General features: G+C 38.8%; 1 protein-coding gene across 1 annotated transcript in view; it reads right to left on the reverse strand.

Moving 5' to 3' along the window:
- SRGAP1 (SLIT-ROBO Rho GTPase activating protein 1) overlaps positions 1–21,577 on the reverse strand; it is a 193,514-nt gene that overhangs the window by 18,318 nt on the left and 153,619 nt on the right. Inside the window, exons 17-19 of the mRNA XM_011972934.1 lie at positions 16,831–16,936; positions 13,898–14,122; positions 9,982–10,061 (exon numbers count right to left, since the gene is read on the reverse strand). Of these exons, the coding sequence (XP_011828324.1) occupies positions 9,982–10,061; positions 13,898–14,122; positions 16,831–16,936 (411 nt within the window). The remainder of the gene's footprint in view (positions 1–9,981; positions 10,062–13,897; positions 14,123–16,830; positions 16,937–21,577) is intronic.

Here is a 21,577-nt window from a genome sequence, read left to right on the forward strand (position 1 = left end):
ACCATTTTAATATCTAGACTGAACAGAGTCATCAACACATCATCAAGGCAGGAGAAAATAGAGGCTGTTTAAAAAGATGCAGAAAAACATTATCTTGCTGTCATCGGTTTTTCAGGCAAAGAAAAACTGAACATTGGATCTTCATTTCCACAGCTCTTACCAGAGATACAATGACAGTCAAATAAAAAATACTTTAAACTTTGCAATAAGATATATAAAATCTCTCCTTGAGTTGTAATATCCTCCACAATTGCTTCAATATGATTTTGACACTGATGGATGACACTGATGGAATTTCCTTGTAACATGTTAATACCATTTATAACATGGAAAAAAAATCGCCATCTCAGAACATTAGGAAGTTTATGCTTTACCGGCTTATTTAAGGAAAAAAATCAAGTAAAATCACAATAAATAGCATGTGAATACATTCAATTTCCCCATGTGTTCTCTGGCACTATCAGATCTTCATACTAACACTGACGGTAATCCCAATTTTTTTGTTCTCTAGTATCAGTAACAAATTTTGGATCTTAACCATGAAACAAATATACCTTAAACTGTCCTCTATCCAAATGAAAAAAACAGATTCAAAATTTTTATTTTTCTTGAGATCAAAAGGTATTCAAGGGAATGATGGTGAGTGAAAAAAAGCCAATCTCAAAAGATTGCATACCATACAATTCCATTTATACAGCATTCTTCAAATGACGTAATTATAGAGACGGAGAATATATTAGTGGTTGCCAGAGGTTGGGGATGGGAAGGCGATGGAGGGAAGTGGCTGTGACTATAAAGGGTAGCACGAGGGTTCCTTGTAATGGAGCCATTTGTTATCGTGACTATCGGTTGTGGTCACGCAAAGCTATACATGTGATAAAACTGTACAGATTTAAGTAAACACACACACAAAGGAGTGCATGTAAAACTGGTGAAGCATTTATATAGTGAATGGTTTGTATCATTGTCAATTTCCTGCTTGTGAAATGACATTACAGTTTTGTAAGATATCACCATTGACAGAACCTGGCAGAAGGTATACGAGATCTCTCTGTATTGTTTTTTTTTACAACAGCTTGTGACTCTACAATGATTTCAAAATAATAAGTTAGAAAAAAAAAGATATCAACTGCTAGGCTTAGAATTAGAATTCAGCTCTGATCTAATTCTGACCACAAATATTGAAGGCAAACAGGAGGACAAACTCAGTAACCAAAGAGGTGTTTCTTTGTGATTTATCTTAGCAAGAAGCTCCTCAGTTCGAGGCCTTATGATCCCCATCTTTTGCTCCCGTCTCCCACAAATACCTCATCCTTAGCCCTGTAATCAACAAAGGTGAGTAAACTTCTCTTCAATAATAAACAGGACGAAAAGGGGCCAAGGCAAGGGTCATATGCTTATAGGAATATGCATATGCAATGAACAATACATCATTTGCTAAAAACTGAGCATGTTTTCATTTCCAAATACTCTAGAATATGTGTACACAGAAGACATTAAAACCTGCCTATCTCAAAAATTCCCCAGGAAGTTGTCTTCTATTTCCCTTTGGTAGCAAACCTTCCCATTTAAGAGTTTATTCTTCCAAAAGTTTACTGCAATAGCTGTTGTACTTGTAATCATTGCATAAGAAATTCTTGGACAGACAGCTGGGCTTCTTTCTCATTTGATAAATTCAAAATTCTCTGGGACATAGAAGGCAAAAGCATTAAAAACCAACAATATTGAAAAGCTTAGGCTTCACCTTATTATATAAAGGCCCTCGCCAAATTTCAGCGAAACATTTTAAATAAAGATAAAAATGCCCCTTCTTTTTGCTTTGGATTATTTTTTTTTTCTTTTAAATAGTGACAGGGTCTTGCTACATTGCCAAGGCTGATCTCAAACTCCTGGGCAACATAGCAATCTTCCAGTCATGGCCTCCCAAAGTGCTGGGATTATAGGTGCCCGGCCTCTAGTGGATAATGTTTGAGGTGAATAATATTTTGTATCGCAGAACCATAACACTGTAATCTGCACAGCAGACTTCCCAACAAAGTAGCCGTAAGGATAATGTTTAAAACAACAGGTTACATCTTTTAGTGGCTGGGCGCCATGGCTCTTGCCCGTAATCCCAGCACTTTGGGAGGCCGAGGCAGGAGGATCACTGGGTTGCCCAGGAGTTTGAGACCAGTCTGGGCAACAGAGTGAGACTTCATTTCTATAAAAATAAATAAATAAATAAATCCTTTAGCAATTGAATAAAACTTTTAGATTGTATGTTAACACTCTGGTATTCCCCCAAATTATATTTTACTAAAACAATATAAATAGCAGCTTTATTAAACATCTACGTGTCTGCTTCATAGAGGAGGGACTATAACTTTACATTTAAAGGGAATGATCTCATTATAGTTCAAAACTTGAAGAATAAATCCTGGTTGACTTGAGATGACAGATACCCAAATATGTACCCCAGTTATTCCTATGAAAAAGAAAGAAACATCCCATGGAAGAATGAAGACATGCTAGTTTTTGGTTTTTTTGAGACAGGGTCTCACTTTGTCACCCATGCCGGATATAGCAGCACACTCATTGCTCACTGTAACCCCAAGCTCCTGGGCTCAAGCGATTCTCCCACCCTAACTTCCTAAGTAGCTAGGACTACAGACGTGGCATGCTAATTTATTTACAAGAACTTCAGGACATGTAATTTGCAAATTCCTGTGTGAACACACCCACATATTTATATTTGGCTTTACTTAAAAAAATTAAAAGATACCAGCACATGATACAGTATACAGTCTACATATACTTATGTCACAGAGAAATAAAGACAGAACCATTAATGTTTTTTAATGACATACAATCACACACTGTCAATGCTGGCCATTCAACATAGTTAAGACTATTCAACAGATACATACAAATTTTATTATAATTTCACAATCACGACCTCTTCATCTCCTCTTACTATTTTTATTTTATTTTATTTTATTTTATTTTATTTTATTTTATTTTATTTTATTTTATTTTAAGACAGAGTCTTGCTCTGTCGCCAGGCTGGAGTGCAGTGGTGTGATCTTGGCTCACCGTGACCTCAACCTCCCGGGTTCAAGCGATTCTCCTGCCTCAGCCTCCCAAGTAGCTGGGACTGCAGGCACGTGCTACCATGCCCTGATAATTTTTGTATTTTTAGTGGAGATGGGGTTTCACCAAGTTGGCCAGGATGGTCTTGATCTCTTGACTTCGTGATCCATCCGCCTCGGCCTCCCAAAGTGCTGGGATTACAGGCGTGAGTCACCGCGCCATTTTTTTGAAACAAGCATCAGGATTATCAGACTCTGCTTATTTATTCAAATGTGGTCAGGTTATAGCAGGATGACCAGATAAATCAGCAGAACATTTTATTGGCAATCCTAGTACATCAACTAGTAATTCTCAGCAATTTCATTATTTTTACTCTTTCTACTCCCGTGAGAGCCATTTCACAGTCAAGTGTCAATCAATAAGCTATTTACACACATCTTAGTCTGGTCATTGCAGAGCAAATCAATCTCAGGGCACGGTACACTATGCCTCTTTCATACAGAGTGCCTCGCAGTACTTCAAGGTCCTGCAGAGACTTCATAGAATGCTGCTACTGCGGCTATCAATAACAATAATAGTGAGAGTGCAACATGATCACTTAGTTTTCCTGCATGAGTAATATAATTTTGTGCAAAAGGGAACACAATTCAGCACAGTTGATTCTCTGACTGCCCGGTGCTGTCAAGTCTTATATTTCCATTTCTTGTAATGTTATATAAAATGTGATCACACTTTCTCTTTGGGACCTTGCTGTTGCTGACATTTTTCCTGCTAGATCTGTTACCCACTGTCCTTGTGGTTTTGTTCAGTGACAGCCTGTCTTTCAGAAACAAAAGCTACTCTCTCTAGTGATCCATGACAGAGAAAAAAAATACAATATCTCAGCAATCAAAGGATAACTGATAGTCTTATTAATTTAGTTACAGGACTTTGGAGGTTGGCTGTGGGTGAGAGTATCTGTCCTTTGTAAGCAATGTTTTTCTTTCCAGAAAAATCAGGTGAACATGGTCAAAATGTTATCTAAACACAGTACTCAGTAAAGCTCTCTTATAGCCAAGAGGTAAAAGGCAGATGGCATGATGGTGAGATTCATGTTTGGGAAGAGAGATGGCTGGCTTTGTCCTGGCTTTTCTGGCCTCTGGGGAAAGCACGGAAACACCTAAGGCAGCAGTGAAACAGAAATAAACCATGCAGAGAAACAAAGAAACCCAAAAGAAAGGATGGTGGCAGAAGTAGGACTCGGAGACTTTCAAAAGCAACATCACAGGCTGGGCACGGTGGCTCACGCCTGTAATCCCAGCATTTTGGGAGGCTGAGGCAGGAGGACTGCTTGAGGCCAGGAGTTTGAAACTGCCCTGGGCACACAGGAAGGCCCTGTCTCTAAAGGAAAAGAAAAAAAAAAAGAGCAACATCACAGAAATAGAAGCTCTCACTTTAAAGGATGTCTTGTAAATTAAGTTCAGAAAATGTCAACTGATTTTACTTCTAAAGACACAAAGAAGGCGGGGCATGGGTGGCTCATGCCTCTAATCCCGGCACTTTGGATCCCAGGAGGATCGTTCGAGCCCAGGAGTTTGAGAGCAGCCTGGGCAACATAGGGAAACCCTGTCTCTACAAAAAATACAAAATTAGCCAGGCATGGTGGTGCATGCCTATGGTCCCAGTTACTCAGGAGGCTGAGGTGGGAGGATCACTTGGCCCCAGGAGGTTGAGGCTGCAGTGAGCCAAAATTGTGCCACTTGATACACAATACACAAGATTGTGTACTCCAGCCTGGGCAACAGAGTGCAACCCTATCTCAGAGAAAAAAAAAAAGACACAAAGAAACTTTCTTTTTTAGCAGATAGTGGACACTAGACAACTTAATTACCCTCCTGCTAGAATCAATTAAAAATGCTGGATTTAAAAGCAAACAACCAACGTTTGTAATTGCATTAGTAAGCTATCAAGACAGTAAAGAATACTAAAGACCAAAATGCAATGAAAGTGGGAACCCAGAGAGGTAAGCAGAACATTACAACATGAGTCAGATTTTGCCTTGAGGGCATTGTTCTAGCTTGGTCACCTTAAGCTTTTTAATTTTTTTTCATAGGAGATTAAGTCCAGGGCTTGCTCAGTGTTAGGAATCTAAGCTCTTCCCCTCCTCCCCATCCTCAGAAAATTACACCCTCAGTTTCAGAATGAACTTCACTCTAGTGTTGTAGAACTTTCTACAATACTTCTAGTTCTAAAACATCTAGTTCTAGAAATCTTATCCCCTTGTAGCTTTCAATACCTCTCCATAGATAGTAACCATCTCCCCCACCGTCCACTCCCATTAAGGAAATACTCTATCTTAAACCCTTGACACAAATCATCTGAGAATCCCATCCACATTCCAGTTCTCAGGTAGGTTTGCGGTTTAAATTTGCACTACCAGGGTAGTTTGAAAAACTTCAAGCCAAAAATTCAGTGTTGTCCCAGGCTGGTTGTAACCCAGGCAGAAGTATATGAAAACCCTCTCTGGAAGAATCTACCTTCCACTGAGCCTGAAGTTCCAAGAAATCTGTACAAAATTTATAAACACAGTGGAAAATAAGACTCAATGAGTGAGAGCCAACAAAACAAATTTGGGAAGACATGAAAATTATCAGACACATATTCTGATAGAAAGCGCTGATGAATAAACGGCAAGAGACTATAAAAAATGATCAAGCAGCAGACATAAAAGCACACCAAATACAACTTGTAGAAAGAAATAATATTTAAAGGCTGGGCGCAGTGGCTCACGCCTGTAATCCCAGCACTTTGGGAGGCTGAGGCAGGGGGATCACCTGAGGTCAGGTGTCTGAGACCAGCCTGCCCAACATGGTGAAACCCCGTCTCTTTTAAAATACAAAAATTAGCTGGGCATGGTGGCACATGCCTGTAATCTCAGCTACTTGGGAGGCTGAGGCAGGAGAATCACTTGAACCTGGGAGGCGGAGTTTGCAGTGAGCCGAGATTGTGCCACTGCACTCCAGCCTGGGCAAGAAAAGCAAAACTCCGCCTTAGGAAAAAAAAAAAAAAGAATATTTAAAAATAAAAATTCAATGGATATGCTTAAAGCAGATTAGTTACAGCTGAAGAGATAAAAAAAGAATTTGTGCGTATAGCTAAAGAAGTACTAAGAGAAAACGGACAGCTTTAAATGTTTATATTAAAAAGTAAAAAGTGTTGAAAGTGAATGCTAAGCCTTAAACTTAAGTTAGAAAATGAAAAACATCTGTACAGAGAAAGAATAAAAAGTTTATTTGGAAGACATTAAATAACTGGAAATATGTTCCTGCACTGGAATACTGAATATTGTAAAGATATCAATTCTCTCCATATTAATATATGTAGAATTAATACAAAGGCAATCAGAACACCAGTTGGGCTTTAGAAGGTTTGTTTGTTTGTCTGAAGAACTTGAAAAACTGAGTCTAAAATTTAAGTGGAATTGCAAAGAGCCAAGAATTATTACAAAGCAGAGGTGTTGCTTTATAAACTATTAAGATTTATTAAAAGGTATCAAAATTAGGACAGTGATGTAGGGATAGACACACAGACCAGTAGAAAGGAATAGAGCCCAGGAGGAAATTCACACAAAGAAGACACTTCATTTATGACAAAGATGTAGAGCTGTGGAGAAAGGACAATTAATGCTGAGATAATTGCAACAATTATGTATCCATATGAAGAAAAAGGGAATGGATCCCTACCTCATCCCATGCCCCCAAATAAATTGCTGGTGGAATAAAGACGTACGTGTGAAAGCAAAACCTTAAAGGATTTAAAAGAATATGGGGCCGGATACAGTGGCTCATGCCTGTAATCCCATCACTTTTGGAGGCTTAGGTGCGTGGATCACTTGAGGTCAGGAGTTTGAGACCAGCCTGACCAACATGGTGAAATGCCGTCTCTACTAAAAATACAAAAATTAGCCATGCCTGTAGTCCCAGCTACTTGTGAGGCTGGGGCAGGAGAGTCACTTGAACATAGGATGTGGAGGTTGCAGTGAGCTGAGATCATGCCACTGCACTCCAGCCTGGACGACAGACAGACTCCATCTCAATAAATAAATAAATAAATAAATAAATAAAAAAGGCACCAAAGAAGACATATAAACAGCCAACACGTATATTTTAAAATGCTGAATATCACTAATCATCAGGAGAATGCAAATCAAAACCACAAATGAGGTTATCCCACCGTGTTAGGAAACAAATAAGACAAACAAAAGATAACAAGTGTTGGCTGGACACAACGGCTTATGCCTATAATCTCAGCACTTTGGGAGGCCAAGGCGGGTAAATGGCTTGAGCTCAGGAGTTCAAGACCAGCCTAGGGAACGTGGCAAAACCCCACCTCTACAAAAAATTAGCTGGGCGTGCTAGAATGTGCCTCTAGTCCCAGCCACTTGGGAGGCTGAGGTGGGAGGATCACTGGAGCCAGGAAGTCCAGGCTGTAGTGAGCCAAGATCATGCCACTGTACTCCAGCCTGGGTGACAGAGTGAGACCCTGTCTCAAAAACAAAAAACAAAAACAAAAAGAAAAGATAAGCATTGCCAAGGATGTGGAGAAATTGAAACCTTTGTACACTGCTGATGGGAATACAAAATGGCACGGTTGCTTTAGAAAACAGTACAGAGATTCCTCAGAAACTGAAAAACAGAACTACCATGAGACCCAACAATCCTACTTCCAGGTATTCATCCAAAAAAACTGAAATCAGGATCTTGAAGAGATATTAGCATCCTATGTTCATTTCAGCACCATTCACAATAGCCAAGAGGTAGAAATGGCCTAAATGTCCATGGGCAGATGAATGGATAAAGAAAATATAGGTCAATACAATGGAATTCTATTCAGACTGTAAAAAGAAGGAAATCCTGACATATGTGACAGCATGGATGAACCTGGAGGACATTTTGCTAAGTGAAATAAGCCAGACACAGAAAGACAAATACTAGGTAAGTTCACTTATATGAGGTATCTAAAAGAATCCAATTCATAGAATCAAAGGGTGGAATGGTAGTTGCCAGAGGCGGGGGGAAGGGGAAAATGCGAAGTTACTAATAAGTGGGAATAAAGTTTCAGTCAAGCAAGGTGAACAAGCTCTAGAGATCTGCCATATAACACTATACCTATGGTCAACACTAAGGTACTGCACATTTAAGTGTTCTTACCAAAATAAAATAAGAGAATACGGGAGAATTATTTATTACCTCAAGACACAGAAGGATTTCTTAAAGGAAATGCAAAGTAAAATAACCGTGAACGAAAAGATTGATAAATTTAACTACTTTAAAATTAAGATCTTCTGTTTAGCAAACGACATAATAAGCATTTGAAAAGCAAAGCTACAGAGCAGCTGCAGATATCTGCAAAGCATATACCCAATAAAGGACCTGATGTGGACCCACAAAGAACTCTCACATATCAAATAGAAAAACAACCAAATACAAAACCAAGCGAAACCAAACAAAAAGAACCCAGAAAACTCAATAGAAAAATGGGCAAAAGACTTGACAGGAATTTTACAAAAGATAAATAAACACATTATCAACCATGTCTTTTATCTTCTGACATCTGGGGCCTTGCTGACCTTGGAGGGACAGTCCCTCTAGGATTAGTAAACAACTCACCCACAAGCCAACTTTTCAGACACCAACGTGCCCATTGGAGCCAACACCCCACCACCTTGATGATCAGGCTCTCCCACTCCAGGCCACTGCTGCTGTATTCTCAGCACCCCAGGGCCAGGTACCAGACAACCTGGGACATCCCCTAATGCCCCAGAGCCTGCTGAAATTATTCCAACTAGCCCACCCTAAAGCTACTTACCCTGCCTCACCCATTCCTTCCTGTGGAAAGCACACCAAGGTCTTCCCTCTCCCTCTGCCTCCTGGTGCTTCCCCCGGTAGCCTCCCATGGCACGGCATGTCCCCTTCTCTGGGAAACTGTAAGTAGCAACTGTCTTCATGAAAATGGTTTGACAGTATAGAGTAAAGCTGAAGACATGTTTACTCCTAGGCATACATTCTAGAGAAACTCCTGTACATTTTCGGTAGGAGACATATTCAAAATGTTCCTAACAGTGCATAGTAGCACTGTTCTTAATAGCAACAAGTAGCAAATACCTCACATTTTCATCAAGAACGGAATAGATACATACAATGGAATATTATAGAGTGGGAAAATAAACAGTCAAACTAAAAGAAACTGCACAGATGAACATCAAGAACATAATACTGAATAGAAAAATCTCATGAAAAATATATACAGTATGATCCCACTTATAGAAGATTTAAGAAAATAGAAAAGGAAACAAGAAACTATTTAAAAACACGAACATAGTGGTTCTCCTGAGGGGGTAAGTAAAGCAGTCGGGTCAGGGAAGTGCAAAGGAAATAATATGTCTTTGTTCTTAAGCTTGGTGGTGGTTCCATTGGTTTTCACTGTAATGTTATTTTTTATACCTTACACATATTTTATGAATTTTTTTATCTATTAGTTTTTGTTTGTTTTTTGTTTGTTTGTTTTTGAGATGGGGTCTGTTCTGTTGTCCAGGCTGAAGGGCAGTGGTGCTATCCTAGTTCACTGTAGTCTAGAACTCCTGGGCTCATGCGATCCTCCCACCACACCCTCCTGAGTAGCTAGGACTACAGGTGCATATCACCATGCCCGGCTAATTTTTTGTATTTTTTTTTTTATAGAGATGGGATCTCACTATGTTGCACAGGCTGGTGTTGAACTCCTGGGCTCAAGTGATCCTCCAACCTTGGCTTCCCAAAGTGCTGGGATTATTGGTGGGAGCCACTGTGCTTTGCCTCTAAAATTTTAATAGAAACAATGTTTACAATAGGGATATAAAGACAGGTTTTATAATAGCATAAGGGCAGAGCATACCATCTTCGCTTGTGTGGGGCTCTGTACCAGCATCTTGGTCCACTTCCTCCAATGTACCGTGCTCACTGTATGGGCTGTCGCTGTAGAATACAAATGGAAATTCATATGAAATTAAAATAGACAAAAATTTTTTGAGACAGGGTCTTGCACTGCTGCCTAGGCTGGAGTGCAGTGGTGTGATCTTGGCTCACTGAAACCTCTGCCTCCCAGGCTCAAGTGATCCTCCCACCTTAGCCTCCCAAGTAGCTGGGACAACAGGTGTGTGTCACCACACCTGGCTAATTTTTAAATATTTTGTAAAGATGAGGGTCTCATTATTTTGTCTGGACTGGTCTTGAACTCCTGGGCTTAAGCGATCCTCCTGCCTTGGCCTCCCAAAGAGCTAGGATTACAGGCGTGAGCCACCACGCCCAGCCTGAGATAATTTTTATGATGAGCAATTGCTACTGTAATAAAAACTATAAGACTCTATAAGGGCAAAAGAGTAACTGGATAGTCTGTCAACGGAATCCTGGTGCCTCCATTGACTATGCTGTCCTATGGGAATTCTATATTAGATACACACATTCATCTTTGACTAGGTTATTTTACAACTCTATAAAGACAGAAGTTAACTTGTAGAAAATGGATAGCATTATAAGTAATTCTTATCCACAGAAATACAAATTGTTGAATTCTGGTAGAATATGATTATTGCCTTATGGATAGACCAGTTTTTACAAATTCATTTCGCTGTTCCTTTACTACATATAAATTGGTGGTTCTTTGATGTCTCCTTTGAACTGGTTGTGGCATCTTTGCCATCTTTCTTGACACATGTCCATTGCATATCTGTATGAGAATCATGATTTTATGCTCTTTTAAAACTTATCCCTTAACACTGTCACCAGCAATCCTCAAATGCATGCTGATAAATGGAATACATGGGCCACAAATATAAACCTAATATTACTGTAAAAGTCCATCTACATTTCTGATGTTGGGGGACAAGTATAACTACTACACTGCTGACTTCCTGTTTAAAATGAGCAGTACCCATAGAAAACACTATGTTTAAAAAGGTGGACACCGTCAAGCATACGTTACTGGCTGCAACACTATCATAGGACTTTTACTCTGTTTGGAAAAAGTAGCGATCACAAAATGTCCTAGAATATAATACATCAAATAATATTGACCAGACATCTACAAACTTGCTCTTTTATAAAATGAACAAGACAGCAGAGCTTAATGACATAGCCCTAATATTTAAAAATGCTAACCAGGCCAGGCACAGTGGCTCATGCCTGTAATCCCAGCACTTCGGGAGGCCAAGGTGGGCAGATCACCTGAGGTCAGGAGTTCGAGACCAGCCTGGCCAACATGGTGAAACCCTGTCTCCACTAGAAATACAAAAATTAGCTGGGCATGGTGGTGGACGCCTGTAATCCCAGCTACTTGGGAGGTGAGGCAGGATAATCACTTGAACCCGGGAGGCAGAGGTTGCAGTGAGTTGAGATTGCACCACAGTGCTCTAGCCTGGCAGCAGAGTGAAACTTTGTCTCCAAAAAAAAAAAAAAAAAAAAATGCTAACCATACCTTTGGTACTGGCCTTAAAACAAATACAATGATGAAAATAAAATCATGTGTCTTAGCAGGGTTGAGTTGCATTCATTTACCTTCCCAGAGCCAAGCTCAGTCAGTATCTTGCCCATAGTAAGTACTCAAGTAAATATTTTGAATTGAACTTCATGTGTAAAGTTGGTGAATATGCTACAGAACTGGAATCTAGTATGTTTCACTCTTAATTTAGAAAACAGTACTTCTGGAAATAGTCCACTCAGTTTTCTTAAGGCATATGACCATACTATGATTCAAGTGAAAAAAAAAAAACTACTTTTAGTTATTTAATTATCAGCTACTCATTCCATTTCTACTTAATCTTTGGTAAGAAAATGGGAAAGAAAGTGTTGTGAGCAGGGTCCAGAAGGAGGGATTTAGACAAACCTATTTCCAGCCTCTCTTGAATCCCAGCTGCACAGGGCAGTTTCTGAGGTGGGCAGGGAGGCTGCTGAGTGAGGAGACTCATGTGTGCTCTGGAATCTCACACACCTAACCTTGATTTACTAGTAATCATTGGAAGGCTCCTTGGCCTTTCTTAACTTACTTGGTAGAGTGGTTATGCTAAATAAAAGAGATCACATGCACTAGGCAGCTGCGATGTAATAGGGGCTCAAGAAATGGAAGTTTCTATGCTATTTTTTAATTGATATATAATAGTTGTACATATTTTAGGGGTACATGTGATATTTTGATACCCATATACAATGTGTAATGATCAAATCTGGGTAACTGGGATATCCATCACCTCAAACATTTATTTTTTCTTCATGTTGGGAACCTTACAATTCTTCTGTTCTTAAATATACAATACATTATTGTTAACTATAATTTTCCTACTGTACTACTGAATACTAAAGCTTATTCCTTCTAAATTTTTTTAGTTTTTTGAGACAGAGTCTTGCTCTGTCACCTAGGTTGGAGTGCAGTGGCATGAACTTGGCTCACTGCAACCTCTGCCTCCCATGTTCAAGTGATTCCCCTGACTCAGCCTCTGGAGTAGCTGGGACTATAGGCATGCACCATCACACCTGGCTAATTTTTGTATTTTTAGTAGAGACGGGGTTTCACCATGTTGGCCAGGCTGGTCTCTAACTCCTGACCTCAAGTGATCTGCCTGCCTCAGCCTCCCAAAGTGCTGGGATTATAGGCATGAGTCACTGCGCCCAGCCTTTGTTTTTTCTTTTCTAGAGACAGGGTCTTGTTTTGTTGCTCAGGCTGGAATGCAGTGGTGTGATCAGAGCTCACTGCAGCCTTAAACTCCGGGGCTCAAATGATCTTCCAGCATCAGCTTCTCAAATATCTGGGACTACAGGCACAAGCCACTGCACCTGTCTTATTCCTTCTACCTAACTGTATTTTTATAGCCCTTAACCAACTTGTCTTCATCCTTTCTATTCCCCTTCCTTTTCTAGCCTTTGGTAACCACCATTTTACTCTCTACTCTATGAGATCCACTCTTTTAGCTCCACGTATGAGTAAGAACATGTGATATTTGTCTTTCCTGCCTGGCTTATGTCACTTAACATAATGACCTTCACTGCTAGGTATACATCCAAAAGAAAGGAAATCAGTGTATTGAAGAGATATCTGCACTCCCATATTTATTGTAGCATTAGTCACAATAGCCAAGATGTGAAAACAACCTACGTGTCTATCAACGAATGAATGGATTAAAGAAATTATGGTGTATCTACACAATGGAATATTATTCAGCCATAAAAAAGAATGAGATCCTCTCATTTGCAGCAACATGGATGGAATGGGAGGCAATACTGCCATGCTAAAAATTTTATCTCAAAAATACATGAATATAATAAATTTACTCAAAATGACCTAAAGGTCTAACTATAATTATAGTTAGAATTATATTCGTTAGTAAGAGTGAAAACGAAAATAAGAATGAAAACACATTTGGTTGACAGGGCTCCTTTAAAATGAGAATTTAAAAACATTTTATATGAAACCAAAGCCTCTGATTTAGACTGAAAAATAAAATGTCAATCTGTTATCTTTTCTTTATTTAATGTAATGATAAAAGTTAATATAGCTCTACATAATATCAGAACCCTTTTTCTCTATCAAAACCATGATAGGGTAGATTTATTTAAAAGATAAGAGTCCTTGCAGAAAAGAGAGGGATAAATATGAGTTTCCATGAGTCTTAGTATTCTAAAATTTATCTCAAGTGTTACTGCTTCTTCCTTTTAAGTTGGAAGCATTGGTGGCTTATAGGAAACACTTTCTTCTAATCAAATGGATAGGTATATTTCCATAATTTTCAGTGGGAGAAGAGGACTACAAGTCTTAGACTTACCAATAGTCATCTCCAGCCATACATTTCTCATAAACAGGGCCGTCCAGCTCTTTAGCATCTGGGAAAATAGTCTCATGGTGGATGATGATGGTTTTGATAATTTCATTCACATGTGCTTGGCAAGACACTTGATCCTGTATTTCTGGGACAGGCATCAATGTTGGGCCAAAGCAAATGGCCAGGTTATAAGGGTCCATCATATTCTCATCGCTGTACTGTGATAGACTACAAAAGGAAACAAGAAAGGAGTTATAAAAGAACAAAGAGAAGAACAGGGCATACATGTTTAATAAGAAGACACTTCAATACTTTAATAAGATACTTCAACTTTAAGTTGGCTCAGCAAACTCCAAAGAAAGTGAAATGACATATGACCTTAACAAAGTAGAAACTGAGAGGGGATTCTAAGTCCTATTTGCTTAATTAAGTTGCATTTTTCAAAGTCAGGAGGGGGTTTAATATAATACTCACTACAATGGAGACCAGGATCACGTAAACGAGTTTTATTTGCAAATTTGACAGTCAGGCTCTAAATGCTCCTCAAGTAAATTTGGGATACACAGTAAGGATTTCCATAAAGCTTTATAGATGTCTTTAAAATTGTCTTCTCTCCATTCAAATATATCTCAGATTTTTAGTTTTCTCCTATAAATCTTGGGGAAAGCATAGAAGAAAACAAAGAACTTTTTCTTTGTAACTACTGAAAGGAGCAAATAACTCCAGGCTTTATAATCTGCTTTTGGGTAAGACAATCAACGCTAGGTGACAACCAGTGTCACAGAAGCCGTTATAAATACAAGAAAAGGGGAAAAGAATCCTCAATTCTCTTACTCTATGCAACGCTTGCAAACTGTAGGGGAGATTTCCAGTTGTCTAGTACTAATTTCTACATTCTATTCAATGGGTATTTGTGAAATATTTTCACAGTGATTCAAAATAAGCCAGCTCTTTATTGCTATGCTCCCCGTTCTAGGGAGAGTTTAGATATGTTATCTTTCAGTGTATAGAATGTCAGTCTTGAAAGGAAATGTAAAATCCAGGTGAACATATGACAAATGGAAGGAGAAAAAGGAGACTCAACTACCTTTGTGAGATGATGACAGATACAAAGAAACTGAGATACCACATGATATACTTTACCCTTTTTTTGGAAATAAGATAGTCTAGAAAGTAGAAAATACAAAAGCATAATTTCCACAGCTAACATATGTTTTTCCCTTCTGCCATTTCTCAAACACACAATATTTTAAAAAATTCACAATAACAGTAAATGATCATGTTACAGATCATCTTGAAAATGGAGATTCTGAATAAGAATGGCCTAATTTCCAAAAGACACACTTAAGCTCAGTGGAGACAGTCACAGTTAATCTTTCTGGGTCTTTAGTGCTGGCTTGCAAACAAAAACGTGATGTAAAAATGTTATTTCCAAATTTTGATTCTGCAGTAAAATAATAGCTTATCTCTCTTTTCACAATCCCCATCCCAAGCATCCTGCCCTAGAGGCTGGACCCTTGTGTCTGCATGAAGGCAGGTGCAACCAGCCAGAGGGCCTCTGGGTAGCACCACTGGAAGCAATGCCAGCAACACCCATGGTGCATTTGCCATTCTTCTGAGATGTGTAAGGAGTTAGGTTCAGGTTTTGAGAACTTTCTTAATTAACAGACTGCTTTCCTAGTCCATTATGAATTATTAGTTCACAGAGGATTTTGTTCAGGTATGTCAGGAAGATTTGGTAGGAATGGTATGGAGGGGGCCAGTAGGAATGCAAGGTACTCCATCCTGGGGTATGGTGGTGGTGGTGCGGGGTGGGGCAGGCAAGCCTCTGGATTTTTAAAACTGCCTGAGTGACTGTGTTTCCTTAAAGGTAAAAATGTACAGCGTCTAGCCTAAACATAGTTTAAACCTATCTCTCTAGATACTGCTTGTTTCTGGTGGTGATTAATGTACAAAGGGGTTGCTACTGTCATCTGTGAATGTTTTAGGCACCACAGGTCAGCAGTAGAGTTTCTTTCTATATGGTTCTCTGCCAACATTTCCCTATTGTATGATACTTGGCTCCTGGGGTCAAGTTGAGTGGTTATGATTTCAGGACTAGTCAGCAGGATTGTAATAAGTCACCGTGGCTTTTGAGAACTCCAAATGTCCCATGAAATACCGAAAAGAAAATACCCGAATTTTAGGAAAGGAGAATCCATGCTAGCATGAGAAGGCATTTTCCCAAGTTTATTCAAGAAGTTGATGCCCCTGCATTTCTTTATTTCCAGCTGCTTAACTGAAATGCTGAATAGCAAGGGGATTCTTAGTAGGACGTGAGGAAGCTGTTCTTATAACGGAACCCATACAGCAGGAAGTAGCATAGCTGAAAATCAAGCTGCCGAAATTAAAAGAATAAAGTTCTTTGAAAATTATATAGTAATTTAAAAGGTTTGTTACTTTGTTTAAGAGAACATTTTGAGATATTTTCTCTTGATAAGGTCTCATTACAGTGAATTTGCAGAAATTCTTTTTTGGATCTGTGTACAGCTCCCATCTATGATTTTCTTCCATCCCCGACTACAATATTAAAAAGTCACAGAAATTTTCCGCAACGAACAGCCAGTTTCCATCATTTTGACAAAAACATTCATGACAGTTTTGGATGGAAGTTGGAAAAACACTGAATAACACTTTTCACTGAAAAGTGTTTTTTTTTTTTTTTTTAAAGTAATATTTAAATATCTTTGCATTTGTGGCTACAGTTTCTACATCCAGGGTAGGGCTTTCATCTATCAATGACGCTGATCTGCTAAGGAAAAATGTACCTTCAGTCTATATTCAATCATTTTTCTCTTTGACGCTGCTGATAAATGGAACCCAATGTACATTTTGCAGGATCCAAGAACAAAGACAGAATTCAGATGGGCCTTTTGTTAGAGCATTCAGGTACTTACTGATTGAGGAAGGCAAAGAGGTATCTCATCACTATAAGGACCGACCTGGGCAAAGTCAGGAGGAGTTTGCGGATGTGAAGCGCCCTCTCATAGAGATTATCTATTCCTACAGACGGAAGATGACATGGTGAGAGTCCTTTCACTCGCCACATTTAAAACAGAACATTGCAGTACATGGATTACCAGTACACATCTGAATACAAGCAACACCCTGCTCTTGTGTGAGATGCAATTGTAACCAAAACAGTGAATAAATGATCGGCTTGAGTATACCACCATTCCAGAGGGCTTCTCCTCTGACCCTCACCGTTTTCTCTGACTTTCATGGACTTGGCTTTGAGTAGTTTAGAGTCTTCTAGATTTAAAAACCATTTTTTTCCTTTGCTGCTAATTCTAAATTTTGTATCTGATATGATTTCAACTTCTTCTTGCTGCACACTAACCAAAGTAGCTTTCTGGGGCAAGGCACCCCTTCCCCAACTGTTATGCGTTAATTCATCATATATTTGTCTATGACTATGATCCAGGCAATGTGCCAGGTTTAGAATCTCTCCTTTCTCAAAATTACCATTGCATTTTACTTATATGGCTTTTCACCTTGTATTACATTATACCATCAATATTAGGACAGCCTACCAGGTTTCAAGCACTAGGAATACATTAGCAATACAATTCCTGCCTTCTTATGATGTATGCCCTTATGTTTACAGCTATTTATTTCCTTATCTCATCCTCCCTGTGGGATGGTGAGCTCCCCCAAGAGAGGATTACCTGAGACTAGTGTTATGCTACCTCTTCGCCGGGAATACAAACTGTCCAAAGTGTCTCAGTACTAAAGTGCTTATGAACATCAGCAAAAGGGTTACCACTACAACACATTATTGGTATAATTCTCTATATATTTAAGAACACATTTTCACATTTGCTGTCTAAGTTAAAGGGAATAACAAACTTTGCAGTAGGCGGAGCACACACTGTCATCCCCATTTATCAGATTAGGAAAATAAGAACTGGGCTAGTGGCATACCCAAGGTCAGCAGGCTAGAAGGGGGGGAGCTGGGACCACAACCTATGTGTCCTGTTTCGTAAGTCTGGTTTCATAAGTCTGTTTCATAAGTTTGTTTCCTGTTTCCTAAGTCTGGTTGCCTTTCTTCGATCCCAAGACTACAACTTTGTAGAGTTGTACCTTTACAAAGTACAACTTTGAAGATACCCAATAAGTATATATTTAAGAAAATATTTCCAAAAAAGTAGTATGTTTGAAAACATTTATGAAGCTTTCTATACTTTGTATCACCATACTGTTCTTAATTGCTCTTGAGATATTCATGAAAATGCCTGAAAATTCTCAGTCCATAGCCTCTGACACCATAGTCAACTCATTCTCCTTATTATTATTGTTGTTTTTTAAACCTTCTTCCACCCACAAATGTGGATAACTCTCCAAGATTTCTACCTGGTCCTCCTCAATGGCAACCTCACCCAGTTGCAAGGTTACAAACATCACTTCTAAGATGATATCTTTGCTTCATTTTTCTCCCTTGAATGGAAAACAAGTCCTGTATTTCTAGTTCTAGATATCTCACTGCTAATTTTCTAATTGAAGTCTTGATTATTTCTAAATTAGACTATCAAAATACTCTCCTAACTCAGTTTCCCTTTCCAATTCCTCTTGTATCAGTGGCTCTCAACCTTGACTTGGATTCACTTGGCGAGATTAAAAATGCTGATGCCTGAGATTCTTTTATGCAGCCAGGGTTGAGAACCACCGTCTTAATTACTCTTGCCAAGCTCATTTCCCTGGAATCTTGAGTGCTGACCCCAGCTGTTTTCCACTTATTATCAAACTGGGCATTTTATTTTCCCTTCTGCATAGCTGAAAAGGTGTGAAAAATCTATTAGCAATATTCTTGATTAACCAAGAATGAGTTGACAAAACAAGCAATAATTTATCAGGATTCCTGGGAAAAAAACACTTCCATTCCCACCTTTAAGTATGCCAAAGTTGGAACCATAGCTCTGTCATCTTTCAGCAAATGCAATTTCAGAAACTCTTGAACCAGAATGTAAGTAAAACATTATCATGCAATTAACATTCTCATTCTTTCATTTTTATTCTTTCACCATAAACCTAAAATTTATAATAGTGTGATCTTAGTAATACTGAATTGGATATATTACATTTTGCCTTTTTTATTTGTAAAATATTTCAAAATGGAAAAACTATAACACTATGAACAAGGCAGATTAGGGTTACATCTATTGCATACAAGCACTTCAACATACTTCCCAGGCAGTGGTCTCAATTTTTTTTTCCCTGAAAAGAGGGAATAAGATGCTTAAAAAAGAAGTTATTCAACAGGTGTATAAATTCTCTCAGGCCACAATAACTCAATAATTAAGTTATCAACATTTCCACCCAATTCAGTCCTAGTAGGATCAAGACATGTCCCAGAGTAAGCTGTTTATCTCCATGACAACTTCAAGTGATATGTGCAAAACCACACTGTACAGAGAGGGAAGATGAAATGCCTACAGATGAAGTAATTTGAAAGTCATTGAGAATTTAATGGGGGGAATTTTGTACCTTTAAATACTATTTCAACACAGCTGCATTATTATCTCATATCAGAAATTAACTGGTTGAATGTTTATTACCTAAAATAGCTGATTTTATAAAAAGTGTAATGTTGTTGCTACCTTAAGGAAGACAAAGATGATTTAGCATACCTGTATCTGGAAAGCCTATCTCTAAAAATGAAAAAGAAAAAACCCTTCAAAAGCGAAATTATACATATTATGATTTATTCTTAAGACAACAACAAAACTTCTCCCACTGTTTATTGAGGATCTTGGGTGTTTCAAAAGTGAAGTTTCCTCATTCTCCAAGCAAATCCTCATTTTAAAGTTAAGGTCGAGGCTAAGGTGAGAAAATTGCTTGAGCCCAGGAGTTCAAGGCTCCAGCGAGCTATGATCACACCACTACACTCTAGTCTGGGCAACAGAGCAATACATCATCTCTAAAAAAAATTAATAGTCATAAAATTAAGGTCAACAATCAGGGACAGGATTTTTGTAGCTTAACGCTAGTTTTGAAGGCCTAGAGTTAAAAACAAAAGGAAAGGAAAGGATGTAAAAAGAACCACTCTTACTATATTATTCATCTTTAATATTTGTTAAATCCCATAGATGGCCAGTCACTCTGGAAGCTACATTCTCTATAACTACAGGACATAGGCGTTACTTCCAAGAGGTTTTGTTGTTGTTGTTGTTGTTGTTTTTGAGACACAGTCTCACTCTGTCATCCAGGCTGGAGTGCAGTGGGGCGATCTCGGCTCACTGCAACCTCCGCCTCCCAGGTCCAGGTGATTCTGAGGCCTCAGACTCCCAGGTAGCTGGGATTAGGAGCACCCACCACCATGCCTAATTTTTGTATTTTTAGTAAAGAGGGGATTTTGCCAAATTGTCCAGGTTGGTCTCGAACTCCTGGCCTCAAGTGATCTGCCCACCTTGGCCTCCCGAAGTGCTGGGATTACAGGTATGAGCCACCATGCCCGGCCCCAAGATGTTTACTCTTAATTCAAAATCCTCTTGTTTCTGTCTCTTGGTTCTAAACTTAGTCCCCTCTATCTCTTAAAGGCAGTTCTAAAATTTTATTTAACAAGAATTGAGGGAACAAATATTTGTACACCAGTTTCAGAGTAGCATTATTCATAATAACCAAAAGGTAGAGACAACCTAAATGTTCATTGACAGATGAATGGATAAACAAAATGTGGTATGCACACACAATGGAGCATTATTCAGCCTTAAAAAGAAACGAATTTCTGACACATGCTACAACATGCATGAGTCTGGAGGACACTATGCTAACTGAAGCTAGTCACCAAAAGAACAAACATTATATGATTCCACTTATGTTAGGTACCTAGAATAGGCAAACACATAGAGACAGAAAGTAGAAGAGATAAAGCCAGGGCCTGGGGCAGAAGTGCAGAAGGATGGGGAGTTATTGTTTGATGAGCACCGAGTTTCTGTTTGGGAAGATGAAGAAGTTCTAGAAATGGATAGTGGTGATAATTGTGAACGTACTTAATGCCACCGAACTGTACACTTAAAAATTGCTAACATGGTAAATTTCATTTTTTTATATATATATATATGGTTATATATATATGGTTATATATATGATTATATATGGTTATATATATATGGTTTTATATATATATGATTATATATATATTACCACAGCAAAAGAATGAGGGGGTATGTGGGATGCGAATGAAAGATTTCAGGGGAAAAGCAACAAGGACATAAGTGACACCAAAAAGACTAGATAAAGTTATGTGAGGCAGATGTACATTCTCTATAACTACAGAAACATAAATCAAAGCAAAACAGAACTGCTGGCATTCCTGAAGTAGTAGCAAATCTATTCGTCTTGAAGGCTTCCAACCGTGATGGCTGCGAGCAGGACTCCCAATTCTACCTGGCTGGCTGCTCAACAGGCGCGCGATGTGCCTCCGACAGGAGCTTTGCTCTGGTACAAATGACTCATTTACTCTTGAGTCCAGTTAGCGGGCAAAATTTATGGTTGCTGCTGACACTCTGATGAATGTGCATTCCTAGCTGGCTCTGAGTGTGGCAATTCATGGTCTTTCACAATTTCATGCTGGAGGGAAAGATGGGTCTTTTCTTCCCCTCAGAAAAGTTGTCAGTGAGGAAAATCAGTATTTCATTTGGACTT

Source organism: Mandrillus leucophaeus, unplaced genomic scaffold, assembly GCF_000951045.1.
Source record: "Mandrillus leucophaeus isolate KB7577 unplaced genomic scaffold, Mleu.le_1.0 Scaffold132, whole genome shotgun sequence".
NCBI lineage: Eukaryota > Metazoa > Chordata > Mammalia > Primates > Cercopithecidae > Mandrillus > Mandrillus leucophaeus.